Source organism: Colias philodice, chromosome 12 (assembly GCF_061535455.1).
Source record: "Colias philodice isolate Cphi_HAF_F1 chromosome 12, ilColPhil1 Martin Lab GWU primary, whole genome shotgun sequence".
Lineage (NCBI taxonomy): Eukaryota > Metazoa > Arthropoda > Insecta > Lepidoptera > Pieridae > Colias > Colias philodice.
The window spans coordinates 7,221,813-7,236,756 of NC_143097.1; the positions used below are offsets into that span (position 1 = coordinate 7,221,813).

Consider the following 14,944-nt stretch of genomic DNA (forward strand, 5'->3'; position numbering starts at 1 on the left):
ACTGTTTATTTTGATTGCAATAGTAATTCCTGTTGACAGTTTAAATAAATTATAATCATAAAACAGGACAATTATACTCAAAATTACTGTAAAACAACAAAATAAATTATTAACTAATTAAATGTTTTATAGTCATTGACTACCAATGTCTTCAACTGAGTACAAAAAAAATGAAAATAATGTTGTAAGTAACGACCAATGTTCTCACATGATCACATAAAAATTATCCGTGAATTTAAAAAATACGATATGAATTGTTTCGTTAAATTTAATTAAAATACGTTCCTGTACTGTTTTTACTATTTATTTTTCAATACCAAATGAAAATCAAGTGAGTGATTAATATGATAATTAACGATTTAACTTACCTCTGTTACGTTGACCAGCCATTTTAAAAACTTTAACTAAAGTATTTTAAAATTCTGTGATTGGATAACCCATTTACCTACCAAACCTAATAGTTCAATTCAGCCAATCGCGTTACACAGTGATCATAGGCAGAAAAGCGCGGTATTTTTTAAGATATTTCGAATTTTCGATTTTGTCATCGGATGAGGACGGTGGTTGGTAATTTAGTTAAAACTTTTTGGTGCTTTGGGTTGTAATGGTGATGGTGTTTATGTACTTATATGAGGCCATTGGTCCTTAGGAGGTTATAGTATGTAAAAAAATTTTTGCACTTAAATTTTGGCGGGCTGATCGATGAACGATCCTCCCGACCCTATAGCTTCAGGACCAAGTTTCCATCTTGGTCCTGAAGTAGCTAGTTACATTACGGTTCCAAGTATAGAATGTGAAAACGATTTTGCATTAAAAAATTGTTGGGTGGAAAGCACTCCTAAAAAACGCAGGCTAAGGAAACAGGACAGTGATAGCACTGAGCCTAATAAAAAGTCCAATTCTGATGTTACTTTTAATGAATCCTATAAGAATGATAATAATAATATGAATGAACAATCGGCTTTACCAAATTTACGTTCAGAATACCTATCTACTGACTCCTTCCCTTATATTGTTCATGTTCAGCGTACAGAGTCAACACCTGGCGATGGAACAACATTGCATCCCATTACTTTTGGTCGATTTTTAAAAAATAACAATATTAAAAATATAGTATCTGGTAGTGTTAAAAAAATAGGGAGAAATCGTTGTATTGTAGCATTTTCAACGCCAAAGGATGCTAATGATTTTATTAAAAATAAAAATTTAGAATTAAATAAGCTAAGTGCAAAAATACCAACATTTAACATAAGTCGCATTGGTATTGTTAAAGGAATACCTTCTGAATGGTCCCAAGAGGAAATAATAGAAAATATTTCAACTCCAGCTGGCTGTGGAAAAATTATAAAAGTTAGAAGGATCAATTATAAGGTTATTATTGATGGTTCCATATCTTGGAGACCAACACAATCTGTTGTTCTTACATTTGACGGTCAAGTTCTTCCTGAACGTGTGTATGCCTGTTATAACTCTCTGCCAGTTAATCTTTACATTTTCCCTACCATCCAATGTTTTCAATGCTGTAGATATGGTCATACTAAAAATATATGTCGTTCCAAACCCAGATGTTATAAGTGTGGTCAAGATCATTCTGGCGACACTTGTACAGTCGAAGAAGATTGTGCATCATGTTTGTTATGTTCAGGCTTCCATTTCGCAACTAATAAAATCTGTCCAGAATTTAAACGCCAAAAGGATATTAAAATAAGTATGTCTGAAAAAAATATATCTTACGGGGAAGCAAGTAAACTTTACCCAAATGTATCAAAGTCTTATGGGGATGTATTAATGTCTTCAAATGCTTATTCAACCACAAATAGATTGAATGTAAATAGTTCAAATTCATCCTACAAAAAGACTTATTTTTTAAAACCAAAATTGCCTCCTAAGACTAATAAGGGTTTTGATAAAAATGCTCATAATGATATTATTAGGGAAGCTCAGATCCCTACGCCTGAAAATGGCTGCGGTTATCAAGTAGCCCCTAATGAATCTGAAACTTCCCAGATAATAGATATAATTACTTTACTTATCAACACTCTATTGGAAAATAACACCCTGAAACCGTCCAACGTTGCCACTTTACATAAAGTAATTGATAGTTTATTTAGTAATCATGGATTCCAAAATAATACAGTGGAACTGCAGAAGCGTGATACCTAAAAAGTCAGATCTAATTCACATAATAAATAAGCACAATCCTTTTTTAATTGCTCTAAATGAGACTTGGTTAAAACCAAATCTCTTCTTTCGAATTCCAGTTCCTTATACATAGTTACTCTTTGTTCCAGGGTTTGTATTCGTGATGACAGAATTGATGGGTATGGTGGTGCTGCCATACTTATTAAAAAGTCAATACAATTTAAACGTCTAATATTACCAGCGCACAATAATCAATATGTAAATAGTGTTGGCATTAGTTTTAAAAATATTTCAATCATTTCAATTTATATATCCACGGAAATGATAGGGCTGATAGCTTGGCCAAGGATGCAGTGCAGTGTAGAGATATGTAATATGTATCCATACATTAACTACTCTCATGATCTCTTAACATTACCGAAACGATTTCTCTTTGAAGCGTGGAATACGGTCTACGGTGGACAGATACAGCATAAGGGAAGGAATTACTATAGAATTCAACCGGTAATCCCCATAAAACCTTGGTTTGTTAGTGTTGAAGCAAATAAATTAGTTATATCTACAATAAGTCGCATGAGAATAGGACATATGTGTATTCCTAGTCATTTAGCCAGAATAAGGCCAGAATAGGCGTATTAAATAGTGAAGTTTGCGAGTGTGGAGAGGATGAGGGAAATATAGACCACATATTTTTCTCTTGCTCTTTATACGATCATTCTTCCTTTTATAATTCATTAATTTCTTCAAATGTTCCTCTTCCTACTCGTATGTCATATCTATTTATGTATCCTAAAAAATATAATAATAATATATCTACTTTTATATTTAAGAATAACGTCAAATTGTAATGTTTTTTAGTTTCTATTTAATCTATTTAGTTTATGTAAATAATATGTAATATTATAATGTATCTTGTATTAATTTTGGCCTAACTCTTCTGATCACCTTGAAAAATATCGTACTATCCTATTTTCCCGTGTATGGATTCCCTACCTTTTACTTGACACTAGCAAATAGTTTTAGCTTCTTGCCATAACAGAAAAAAAAAAAAAAAAAATTGGCAGAAGAAAATCGTATTCGGAGACTGAAGAGCGATAAACTTCTAGAAAAAGAATAAAAAATATAGCAACAAAATTAATTTGCTATAACTGCAAGAGTATTAGCTGTGAATAATTTATAATTTATTGATTAAAAATGTTTACCCGTCATGCTACATCATTAATTTCCCGCAGTGGTTATTTTAATAAAACGACTCCAATTATTAGGCAGATTTCGATTAGCCCAGTAAATCGGGAAATTGTAAAAATTCAAAGCCCGGAGGATTTCAAAGATAAAGTTATTAATAGCAAAGTGCCAGTTGTGGTCGATTTTTTTGCGACGTAAGATCTTATTATATACTTTTAATCAGTGATAATTTGTAGATAACTCTATGCCATTATTTATTTTGTTCTACTAGAAAATATGATTTTTTGAAATGTTATATATCTTCATAAAAGTTTTCATATTTTTTTATAAAAAGACAAATTGTTTATTTTTAGATGGTGTAATCCATGCAGACTTTTAACTCCACGCCTTGAGTCAATTATATCTGAAAATAAGGGTAAAGTTGTATTGGCTAAAGTGGATATTGATGAGCAAACTGATCTCGCTCTGGACTATGATATTAGTTCAGTCCCAGTACTAGTAGCCATAAAGAATGGAAAAGTACAGCAGCGTTTGGTTGGCTTACAAGACACAGACAAGCTTAGAAAGTGGATTGGACAGCTTACTTCTGAAGAAGTTAAAGTTCAAGCTTAAACAATAATAATTTTATTTATATGTTATAATTCATAACCATAATAATATTACTCTTGTTGAAATGTTTTACTAGTTGGGATTAATAGAGCAAAGAAAAAAAAAAGACATTGTTTTATTCCTGTAAGCATTGTATTAAACTTCGGGCCCTATTATATATAACATCATCAGGTTTTGCCTGGTCTGTCTCTTCTAATTCTTCATTTTCATTGTCGTTATCATTTTTATCTTGTGATTCTGTCCATTCATCCATTTGTTTAATTATTTTGTTGGCGTCATCTAATAACATTTTTCGAATATTGCCTTGTGCTGACTCAAAATATTCTAACAATAAAGGCCATGAAGTTTCAGGTATAAGAAGTTTTGAAAATTTATTTTTGTAAAGCCAAACTTGTCTAGCTTTCATAAATTTCCAATTTTGTTTGTCATGTTTCCACTGTGATAAGTAATTGAGACATTGTGACTTTAACTGATCTTTTGCTGCTGCGGCTGCTTCTGTTTGGCGTTGAATAAACTTTTCTTTCTTCATTTGACGAATGGACTTTTTATTTTTCTTACTTGTAGGTTCAGTTTCATCTGAAGGCACAGGCTGTTTCTTTTTCTTTTTAGGTTTCTTAGGCTTCGTTTCCGTATCACTGTCGCCGTCACTTTCTTCTAGTGGCCTTTTGTTGGACAAACTTTCATCAGTAATGTTATTAGATTTATCAGCAACATCACAGTCTTCCTCTTCAATGTTGTGACTTATGTCTGTATTTGATTCAGTAGTATCCTTGGTATTCTTATCCCTTTTCTTATTACGTTTTCCCATTTTTATTGTAAGAGGTCTATATTATAATATGAAGCTATATTGATTCTATAGACGCGCAAGGTGGCCACACAGATTTTGTAAACATAACCACAACATAACCTCTAACTTTACGTCATTTATAAATCTAAATTCTAACCTAAAAATTGACCTGTCAGAGCCCTGAGTATATATGTTCTGTGGTCAGAGGACATTCTCGCCGCATCTGTGCTCGCCGCATAAATTTTGTTCATATTTATTTTGATTTTTTAAATAGTAATTAAATAATGAAAATAATATATTATGTACTGTTAGTCCATTGAATAAAAAGTTCTAGAGTGCGTGAGTTAGTAACGTAAGATGTTTCTTCGGAAACATGTCAAGAGTCCCTAGGTAATAAACATACTAAAACCCCTGGACACTAGGAGGAGCCCCGGAGTGGGGGGAGGGGGGAAATGGGTCCATTTTTTCATTTTTCACTTAAATCTCAAAAACGGTACATGTTAGAGAAAAACTTTCAAGGAAAAGTTGAAAGGCCATAAAATTATCTACAAGTTGTACCTAAATCATTTTTTCCTATATCCTACCGTTTCTGAGTTATACGCAGTAAAAAATGATTTTGGCTCAAACAATTTCCCCATACTACACATCAATCGATCAAAAAATATTTCTTTCTTCCAAAAAACTCAAATGTGCAACTTGTGACCGGTGCTGATAGATTGCTCTTAATTAGGTCTATAATTGGTAAAATAAACACATTCCTCCATGGAAGCCTTTAGGAGGAATCGATTGTCAAAATATTATATTAGGTCAGTTTCAGTTACTGAACTTGATCTTTTTATTTTTTTCTCCCAAAAAACTCAAAAGTGCAACTTGTGACCGGTACAGATAGATTGCTCATAATTAGGTCTATCATTGATAAAAATACCAGATTCCACCACGGAGGCGTTTACGGGGAATTGAATTTTATTAGAGTAGTTACGATACTTGAACTTTTTATTTTTTTTCTTCCAAAAAACTCAAAAGTGCAACTTGTGACCGGTACTGATAGATTGCTCTTAATTAGGTCTATAATTGGTAAAATAAACACATTCCTCCATGGAAGCCTTTAGGAGGAATCGATTGTCAAAATATTATATTAGGGTAGTTTGCGTTACTGAACTTGATCTTTTTATTTTTTTCTTCCAAAAAACTCAAAAGTGCAACTTGTGACCGGTACAGATAGATTACTCATAATTAGGTCTATCATTGATAAAAATACCAGATTCCACCAAGGAGGCGTTTACGGGGAATTGAATTTTATCAGGGTAGTTACGATACTTGAACTTTTTATTTTTTTTCTTCCAAAAAACTCAAAAGTGCAACTTGTGACCGGTACAGATAGATTACTCATAATTAGGTCTATCATTGATAAAAAAACCAGATTCCACCATGGAGGCGTTTAGGAGGTATTGAATTTTATTAGGGTAGTTACGATACTTGAACTTTTTAACTAACTACCCTAATAAAATTCAATTCCCCGTAAACGCCTCCATGGTGGAATCTGGTATTTTTATCAATGATAGACCTAATTATGAGCAATCTATCTTTACCGGTCACAAGTTGCACTTTTGAGTTTTTTGGAAGAAAAAAAATAAAAAGTTCAAGTATCGTAACTACCCTGATAAAATTCAATTCCCCGTAAACGCCTCCTTGGTGGAATCTGGTATTTTTATCAATGATAGACCTAATTATGAGCAATCTATCTGTACTGGTCACAAGTTGCACTTTTGAGTTTTTTGGAAGAAAAAAATAAAAAGATCAAGTTCAGTAACTGAAACTGCCCTAATATAATATTTTGACAATCGATTCCTCCTAAAGGCTTCCATGGAGGAATGTGTTTATTTTACCAATTATAGACCTAATTAAGAGCAATCTATCAGTACCGGTCACAAGTTGCACATTTGAGTTTTTTGGAAGAAAGAAATATTTTTTGATCGATTGATGTGTAGTATGGGGAAATTGTTTGAGCCAAAATCATTTTTTACTGCGTATTACTCAGAAACGGTAGGATATAGGAAAAAATGATTTAGGTACAACTTGTAGATAATTTTATGGCCTTTCAACTTTTCCTTGAAAGTTTCTCTCTAACATGCACCGTTTTTGAGATTTAAGCGAAAAATGAAAAAATGGACCCATTTCCCCCTCCCCCCACTCCGGGGCTCCTCCTAGTGTCCCGGGGTTTTAGTATGTTTATTACCTAGGGACTCTTGACATGTTTCCGAAGAAACATCTTACGTTACTAACTCACGCACTCTAGACCCCCCTTGGAGGGACTCATTCAATGGACTATGTGTACTGTGTCCGTACATATGAAAGCATGATTATTTTTATAATATTACGCAAAATCTTTAATATATTGTAGTCTCATATACTTTATGTATTTAAAACTAATAATAGTTGTTATTATAAAATCAACATTTAATCATTATAATTTTAATGAATGAATTATTAATTAAATATTGAAAATATTAATGAAAATTTATAAAATTTTGTTTGATGGTAATATTTGATCGCGATTTTTGGCACGTCACAGCCGCGTCATCGTGTCACCGTGTCTGCTTTTATCACTGTGGAATTAATTTACTCGACATTATCATACCTTATCGTTACATTATATGCGGGCTGTAAAGTAAAGACTGTTGCAAATATATATTTAAAAAAATATGGAGCTGTTAAGGCAAGTGTCTAGCACACAGTTTTTCTTTCCCGCGGCAGCTGTTGCGGTAGTGTTAGTATGTGCGGCTCTCGTATTTATGTTCGGTTTCCACACGGCAGAGCAGCCACAATTCGACAAGCTGCCTCTAGTCTTAGATGAAAGAAAGTCAACACAAAAGAAAAAGAAATTAAAGGAGAAGGTGGGTCCAATTTTAGTCTATTTACAATCACAGGGCTCATAAGTATGTCGAAGTGCTAGTTAGCTAGTTTTATTTTTAACTCATTTAGACATTTAGTACAATTAATTTTCAGTACCTTTAACAATTTCGATTTTAATGTATGTTTTCAAATTCAGTTCAATCATTTCTAATAAAATCAAGTATACTTAATCATAAGTGCTAGCTTAGCAGTAAGAAGCACATTTCTAATAGGAAAATGTCTAAAATATATATCGGTATAATTCAATCTGTAGCTGTGCATGTTTAATAGCAAGTCAAAATTTTATAAATGCCCGTTTAGATTTAATAATTTAATGCTACCTTAAATTTTCATAGAAGTCATCACCCAACCGTTCATCTAATGACGAGAGTAAATCAAAAAATGAGAGCTCCAAGAAATCTCCTGCTAAGGAGAAGAAAGAAGAGAAAAAGGAAGTAGAGAAGCCAAAACCCAAGGTTGAGAAAGTTGTTAAGAAGGAAGTTGCCGCTGAACCTAAGAAATCAAAGAAAAACAAGGCTGTTGAAGTTGAGAAGCCTGCTGATTTTGATGATGGACTTTGGGAAGAAGTGCCAAAGAAAAGTGATAAGAAGAAAGTGAAGGGCAATGAGAAAGAGAGTCCTGTTAAGAAGAATAAGAAGAAGGGTAAAGAGAGTGTTGCAGAAGCAGCTCCTGTGGTTGCTAAGGGTGATGCCCCAGAGGAGACATTCAAAGTAATTAGCGCTGTTGGTCCAGATGTTGATGAGGATGCTGCACGGGCTCTGCAGGCTCAGGTGGAAGAGCTGCAACGAGTTCTTAAAGAGGTATGATCAATAGTTTTCCTGAATTTATTGACCACTTGACTTGATAATTTGTATAAGATTTTCATTCATAAAATACATATTAATTTGACCAAATATCAATTTACATAATATATTTATGTTTAAACAAATAGAGAGTAGATATTTTAATTTTTAGTATAATTCTTAAGGTACATTTAGTGTTAATTTTTTCATTGAATATAGAGATTTAAGGTAATCTTTTTAAAATATTATGAAACCTTGTAGTTTCAATCCTATTTAAGGATTCTAAGCCAGTCTGTTTAACCTACAAAACAAGAAATATTGAAACATAATTACTTATATTGATTTTACACTGTCTATGAGCAGATTTTAAGATTTTAGCTTTTGCTTGCCTCTTTGAATCATACTCTAATTCTAAATAATTATTGAATTCAACTGAAGACACATAAAACATTCACTAAATCTGGTCTTTATCTTTTAAAAGTTTTTTTTAATGTTTCTATGTAAAAAAAGCTGAAAAAATTTATAAAGTGACACAATTTTATTTTATTTTAAAGTGAAACTTTTATTACATCGTCTCAAACTTTTTGGTCTGTGTAGCGCATGTCGCGTGACGGTCGAACCGTACGATATTTATCGTACAAATACGATCATTTTGTGCCTAAGTTTCACTTTTTCCGTGGTTTCATAAAACCACACAACATTTTTATCTATGGTTTCATTTGTTCATTATTCATCAGGCTGAACGCCGTGACCAAGGTTTGGCTCCTGAAGAAGAGGCACCTGAACAGGAATTGACTGAAGTGAAAGATTTGAGGAGCAACAAGAAAAAGGAAAATAAGGAAAAACAAAATAAAAAGAAGGACGTAAGTTTCATACGTTACAAGACATTAAATATGAATTTAAAGGAATGAATAAACTTGAATTTAAAGTACCATTTTTTTTGTGTAATAGAAAGTAATTGATAGGGGGCGTTCAAGTATTACTTTACACAATTTGGGGGGAGGAGAGGGGGTCTCGCAAAATGATACGATGCGTTACTGGGGTACAGAAAAAATGTTAAGGTGCGCTACAAGGGGGGAGGTGGGGTCAAAATTCTTCAAAAATTGCATTACATTATACTTGAACGCTCCCTAAGCTCAGCTTCACCAAAATCAGTTAAGCCATTTTTGAGCTATAAAATAGCGTAACTGATGACACAACTTTATTTTAAATGTATTAAAGATAATATGTAGTAACAATAATTGATTACAGGCCGCAGCTGTTGCCAAGAGCGTGTCTAAATCTGAAGATAATTCAGATTCCGATAAACAAGAAGAAAAAACTTCTGCACCTGTATTCGATGAACTTGGTGGTAAGTTTTCTTTTTCAAACAAGTTTAATACATTAAAACAGAACAAGCATTGCTTTTGTATTAAAATTTCAAAAATATGTTTCATTGAGTAGGTAATAAAAGGCATATAACCTATTTAATAATGCCTACTCAATTAATGTGTGAACTTATTTGTGTCTAATTTTTGTACATATTTAGATTGCATTGCATTTTAAATTTCTGCCTGTACTGCAATTTCTTCCTATTACACTGCCTTATAAATAATTCAATTGCAAATTACAATAATGATTAGCCAACAATCCTTTGAGGTGTTATAAAAATAATAAAGTTTTTGCATCAATTTTACGTTTATATAAATTCAGATTTCAATAGTATTTTTTTATAACACTAATAGTATTTCTATGCTTTTTTCCAGATACTTGGACCGAAGCTAAAGTATCCAAGAAGAGCAAAAAGAAAGCACGCAAAGATCAGTGAGGTGTGACGTTAGCACACAGAGTGTGGGCACCGTCCCAACTTAGCTCAATGCCTTTCACCACACTTATAAAACTACATCATTTCATATTTATCATGACATTTAATTTAATTAAGTTTTCTTTTATTGATAAAGAATTACTTACGAAAATTAAAAAAAAAACAACATATTTATTATTGACATTATCTCAGTGATACTCTTGATTCGTGGATTTATAAGGCGTGGTTTATCTTAAGTAACTTACCTAACATTGCATATTCATACTTCATACGTCCATGTTTTAGTTATATATTTTACGTTATGACTTTGTTTTTTTTAATAATTTAATTATTGTTTTCCCTTGAGCATAATGATTTTTTTTTAATTTTGTTATAAGAGTCACTATATTTCCATAAGTTTGTGGAATCTGCAATATTTTGGTGAGACGTTTAATAAAATTTGATATTACTAGAAAATTCGTATTCTTGTGCGACACTCGTATGTAAAAGGTATTGTAGTAATAAACGATAATTGCTTATGTACAGTACCTCTGTAGTTAATATATCACCTCATAATACTAACATAATATTAAACGTTGGAGAATTTTTGGTGCTTCTAGTAGTAAGTGTAATATTATCCTTAATTCATTCCATTCAGATTATTAATTGTAGCCAATGTAGTGTAAAACTTGTATTTTTCAATCTAGCCTTTACAGTTTACAGATCTCTTAGTAGTAGACAACAAAATATGATAATTTGGACCAAATTTTCATAATAATAATGTCATTAATGCAGATCTCAAAAAAGCGAAAAAACAACTTCAAAGGATATTTGCCGTCCATCCAGATAACATTAAATCTTTCTCTGCTGGAAATCTTAAGTGTTGATACATATCTTAAAGTTCTTCATATACTATCGTAATAGAAAGGTTTGCATGCATGATTAAGAGACCATGTTTTATTGCAGATTCCTATTTTGTATATTTAGATGTAAGAGAAATGAATGATCAAGAAGTATATTTGTAATTAATATAAAATGTTCTGTACACTCTTATTTCGAAATACCTGAAATAGATTGAGTGAGATCGATAGAAAGAGTAATAATATATAATAGCTTAAAAATAACGAATTTTTATTGTAAGTTTTTAGAGTTAAACTGGGTTAAAGAGGGGATAATATTTTCGATATATCTTTCTAAGTTTTAACGGTGCCTTTCGGGAGTTGTTTGCCAGTTCGCATTATTGACATTTTCCGTGATCATAATAATTAACATTACATATTATTAACGAAACAAGAAATGAGAACTGGTATAATATTTAATTCGCTGATATCCACTTGTGGCAAAAAGTTTATAATATACGAATTGTCTGAGCCAATAATAGTATTTAAAAATAAAGTACATAAATATATTGTACTATATGCACACGTTATGCTTGGATCAGATGATTTTGTTTATTTGTTATATTTTGTGTATTTAACCCAGTTTTAGAGTCGCGATTGAAAATTTCGACTATAATCGCTAAAACATTTTTTATCTGATAAGTGATAACAGTTCTGTGTAGTCTCATTACTCATACTTATGTTAAGTACAATAATAATAGAAAACTAAACTCCTTTTGCAATGTTATTTCTACCTTTATGACGTTTTAACATACTGGTTCTACTACTATGAAACGAAACATGTACATATGTACATCGCGGCTCTATTTAAAATATTTCTTATTATTTTATTCTTATCTGCTCTAACGGGGTTACTTTTAGGAATGTTGCAATAGTATTAAGTTTAGTCTATCTTTAATAATATTACGAATTTCTTCAGCTTGTACTTCTACAATTTACCATTTTTATTGTTATTCCTCATTGAGTTTATATAAAGAGATTTAAAATTTTATTTTCGAGTTTGTTTCTGCTAATTTGTGCTCAGTTATTTAATAGACGTGGGTACTTAGGGCCTAAGTTTTTTTTATGTAATGTAGGCTAAGTATTTGAACGATGTGTGGAATCATACATCTTTACCTTATATTTTATAATGAGGGAAAGAATGTAAGTACATGGAAATGAACTTTCTGCTTTCATATTCTTAGTTTAGTAGATATTGGGTGGACATCCCAACGCAAACATAATTACCGGAAGTAGGCGATGTCGTATCATAATAATGTTACTGTTCATAGGTTCTAAACATTGAATGTGTAATATAAATATTTTTTTAAAATCCAATAAAGAGTGATATTGATATAGAAGCGTTTTATTCCACTACAGTCTACACCTTTACTAATAAATAATATGGCTAATATGTAAGAAAGAAAGGGATATTGCACTAATAATAATAAAGTATGAAAACACCAATATCTTTTAAAAGGAACTTTATTAATAATTCAAATAGTACAAAATTTGTATTTAATAAATTGCATCAATATCGACTAGAGATTAATTTTATGATAATTATAAGGACGTGATAATATCTTATTAGGTACAATAATTATCGTGTAAATGCACAACCTGATCTTGGGGATTAAGTAGTTTGGTTAAAGTGGACGCCTTTTTAAATTGAGGTACTAAAATAGATTCACTGCAATCACATAATAAAAGGACGCCAAAAATGTCACATTCACATTTATAAAAAACATTATTTCGTGGAAATAATGTTTAAATTTCAAAATCTTGTATACCCTCATTAGAAAACGGCTGTTTTATGGGTCAAGGCAGAGTTTTGTTTCGGACAATTTTTGAGCGTGATTGTGAGTCTAGTTGTTTATTGTACGTCAATGAAATTACTACAAAAGTTTACAAAGGAATTTTAATTCGGTTGTGTGTAAACATTATCATTAATCAGCAATTTACAAGTGTACAACGAAATATTAGTAGGTTTATCTCAAATGAGATTATTGCATTTGGAATCATACATATAATATCTAAAGCTCTAGTGAGATTATTGCCTTTTGGAATGATACAGATACTGATAATCTAAAGCTCCGAATCACTTTTGGCGCCATGTTTGCCAGCAGCTGGTTTTTGGTAAGATGGCGCTGCGCTCTTGCTACGGGGTTTACGGCGGGGGCGGCGACGCATTCGACGGAGTTTGTTAGCTTGCACCGGGGCGGCTTGCGCTCGACGAGGCTTCTGTTCGACTTCCACTTTTATACGTGCGAACATATCGTAATTTGTTATTGTGCACATTTTACCTGAAAAAATGTTAAAATAATATTAAGCATAAACATTTCGTACTTAGATATATATTAGATATGTTATTAGGTTTTCGCCCGCAATCCTATTTGTTAATCCAGGTTACCCTCTATGTGTGTGCCAAATTTCATGAAAATCGGTTCAGCAGTTTTTGCGTGAAAGAGTAACAAGCATACAAACATATGGTCCAGAAGTTCATGGGATTAGTGTTTTGAATCAAACAAACTCTTCAGTTTTATTTATTAGTATAGATTATTGTATTAGTAGTACCTATAGTATAGATGCTGCAAATATTTATTTTTTTACGTAGGATATAAAAAAAATCATTTACAACATCGTCACCTTGAATGTTCTCAGTCAAGCGACACTTTTTGTCTTGAAATTAATCTAACGACCTTCATCTGTCTTTAGCAAAAGTTTATTACCGTTGCAATATTCCTCTCCACACTCTGCACACGACACAATACGAGTCTCTGTAACTCCTGAACGATTTTTAATTCTTCTAACCATATTATTTTTAACGTTTTCTCTTTTTTCTTTGGCTTTGGTCCTTAACTCTGACTTGCCTAGTTCTATCAGCCTGAAAGTTATTTAATTAGTTAATTATTAGATAGGTATAAACCTATATCTAACACATGATTCTCGTAGTTAATTACATCTGAGTCAAGAATTAAATTCACAATAGCTACATATTAGGAGATTGGGATTTTTGGTGTAAACTTGGAAACTGCAGTTACCTAATTCTGTTAAAACAGTTTACTATAACGCAGCATTTTTTTATTGAATGGTTTACTAAATAATTTCAATGTATGTTTAATTACCTGTTAAAATATTCTTCATCTAATTTTGATTTAGGGCGAATTGAAGTAAGCATTCTCCATTCTATCGGCACAGCACACAATTCATCGAATTTCAACCCTTGCATTTCCACTGGTATAGGATCCATAAATGTAAACTGTTTTTCTTCATAACCACGAGTACCCAACTTTTCGAATGCACGAATTTCCTTTTTTGATGTTTTAGTTTTATGGTCCTCTTTTCTATCTTTTATTTTTATGTCATCACTTCTCACCTATTTAATATCAAAACAAAGAAACCAGTATAAACCAAAGAGGGTTTTTTTTGTTTAGTATGACTTAGTTAATTAGTTATTTTTTGTTACCTTTTCTGGGCGTGTTTTAAAATCCGGCACTTTGTCCAAAACAGCTCTATACTCTTCCGCGGTATTTATTACTACTTTAGACAGGTCTAACATAGGAGCTTCATCTTTCTTTTTATCAAACAAATCGTCTAATTTGGACATCTTTTAAATAAATTTAAGATTCAAGACGAACTGTTACTAGTAGTCTCTTAATAAATTCAGTTTGTAGTATTGATTAAACCCCTTACGTCCCATGGAAACCGTTAGAATTTAGATCAATACAAAATAGCATTAGGTACTTGATCAACAATAAGATTTCACTGTAACAGTATGGTTTGTTGGCCTAAAATATTTTTTTGACTAATATTTTATGAATAATGTTTACCTATAGTTAAAATTTCTTAATAAGAATAATTTGAT

At 31.7% G+C, this 14,944-nt stretch overlaps 5 protein-coding genes across 5 annotated transcripts; 3 read left to right on the top strand and 2 right to left on the bottom strand.

Annotated features, from left to right (window-relative positions):
* Positions 1-702: 702 nt before the first annotated feature.
* LOC149484137 (uncharacterized) lies at positions 703-2,163 on the top strand. Its single transcript, XM_089701915.1, has one exon. The coding sequence runs from the start codon at positions 703-705 to the stop codon at positions 2,161-2,163; it is 1,461 nt and encodes a 486-aa protein (XP_089558041.1).
* Positions 2,164-3,203: 1,040 nt separating this feature from the next.
* On the top strand, positions 3,204-4,055 carry LOC149484138 (thioredoxin, mitochondrial-like). The gene is made up of 2 exons (XM_089701687.1): positions 3,204-3,521; positions 3,681-4,055. Exons 1-2 carry the CDS (start codon positions 3,337-3,339, stop codon positions 3,937-3,939), a joined length of 444 nt encoding a protein of 147 aa, XP_089557813.1. The 5' UTR covers positions 3,204-3,336; the 3' UTR covers positions 3,940-4,055.
* Positions 3,992-4,879, bottom strand: LOC149484139 (uncharacterized). The gene has a single exon (XM_089701686.1). The coding sequence runs from the start codon at positions 4,742-4,744 to the stop codon at positions 4,052-4,054; it is 693 nt and encodes a 230-aa protein (XP_089557812.1). The 5' UTR covers positions 4,745-4,879; the 3' UTR covers positions 3,992-4,051.
* Positions 4,880-7,278: 2,399 nt separating this feature from the next.
* On the top strand, positions 7,279-12,440 carry LOC149484140 (uncharacterized). Its single transcript, XM_089701688.1, has 5 exons — positions 7,279-7,617; positions 7,972-8,436; positions 9,156-9,281; positions 9,670-9,769; positions 10,164-12,440. Exons 1-5 carry the CDS (start codon positions 7,426-7,428, stop codon positions 10,223-10,225), a joined length of 945 nt encoding a protein of 314 aa, XP_089557814.1. The 5' UTR covers positions 7,279-7,425; the 3' UTR covers positions 10,226-12,440.
* Positions 12,441-12,548: 108 nt separating this feature from the next.
* On the bottom strand, positions 12,549-14,686 carry LOC149484141 (uncharacterized). The gene is made up of 4 exons (XM_089701690.1): positions 14,546-14,686; positions 14,205-14,455; positions 13,809-13,963; positions 12,549-13,382 (listed from the first exon to the last, which is right to left on the bottom strand). The coding sequence occupies exons 1-4, from the start codon at positions 14,684-14,686 to the stop codon at positions 13,165-13,167; spliced, it is 765 nt and encodes a 254-aa protein (XP_089557816.1). The 3' UTR covers positions 12,549-13,164.
* Positions 14,687-14,944: the final 258 nt, after the last annotated feature.

Excerpts from the sequence above, each read along its gene's own strand:
- LOC149484137 (XM_089701915.1), top strand. The coding sequence starts at position 703 with ATGAACGATCCTCCCGACCCTATAGCTTCAGGACCAAGTTTCCATCTT.
- LOC149484139 (XM_089701686.1), bottom strand. The coding sequence starts at position 4,744 with ATGGGAAAACGTAATAAGAAAAGGGATAAGAATACCAAGGATACTACT.
- LOC149484138 (XM_089701687.1), top strand. The coding sequence starts at position 3,337 with ATGTTTACCCGTCATGCTACATCATTAATTTCCCGCAGTGGTTATTTT. Across the intron at positions 3,522-3,680 it reads GTGGTCGATTTTTTTGCGAC|ATGGTGTAATCCATGCAGAC; the intron begins GTAAGATCTTAT and ends GTTTATTTTTAG.
- LOC149484141 (XM_089701690.1), bottom strand. The coding sequence starts at position 14,686 with ATGTCCAAATTAGACGATTTGTTTGATAAAAAGAAAGATGAAGCTCCT. Across the intron at positions 14,456-14,545 it reads TTAAAACACGCCCAGAAAAG|GTGAGAAGTGATGACATAAA; the intron begins GTAACAAAAAAT and ends GATATTAAATAG. Across the intron at positions 13,383-13,808 it reads TGGAGAGGAATATTGCAACG|GTAAAATGTGCACAATAACA; the intron begins GTAATAAACTTT and ends ACATTTTTTCAG.
- LOC149484140 (XM_089701688.1), top strand. The coding sequence starts at position 7,426 with ATGGAGCTGTTAAGGCAAGTGTCTAGCACACAGTTTTTCTTTCCCGCG. Across the intron at positions 7,618-7,971 it reads AAAAGAAATTAAAGGAGAAG|AAGTCATCACCCAACCGTTC; the intron begins GTGGGTCCAATT and ends AAATTTTCATAG. Across the intron at positions 8,437-9,155 it reads TGCAACGAGTTCTTAAAGAG|GCTGAACGCCGTGACCAAGG; the intron begins GTATGATCAATA and ends ATTATTCATCAG.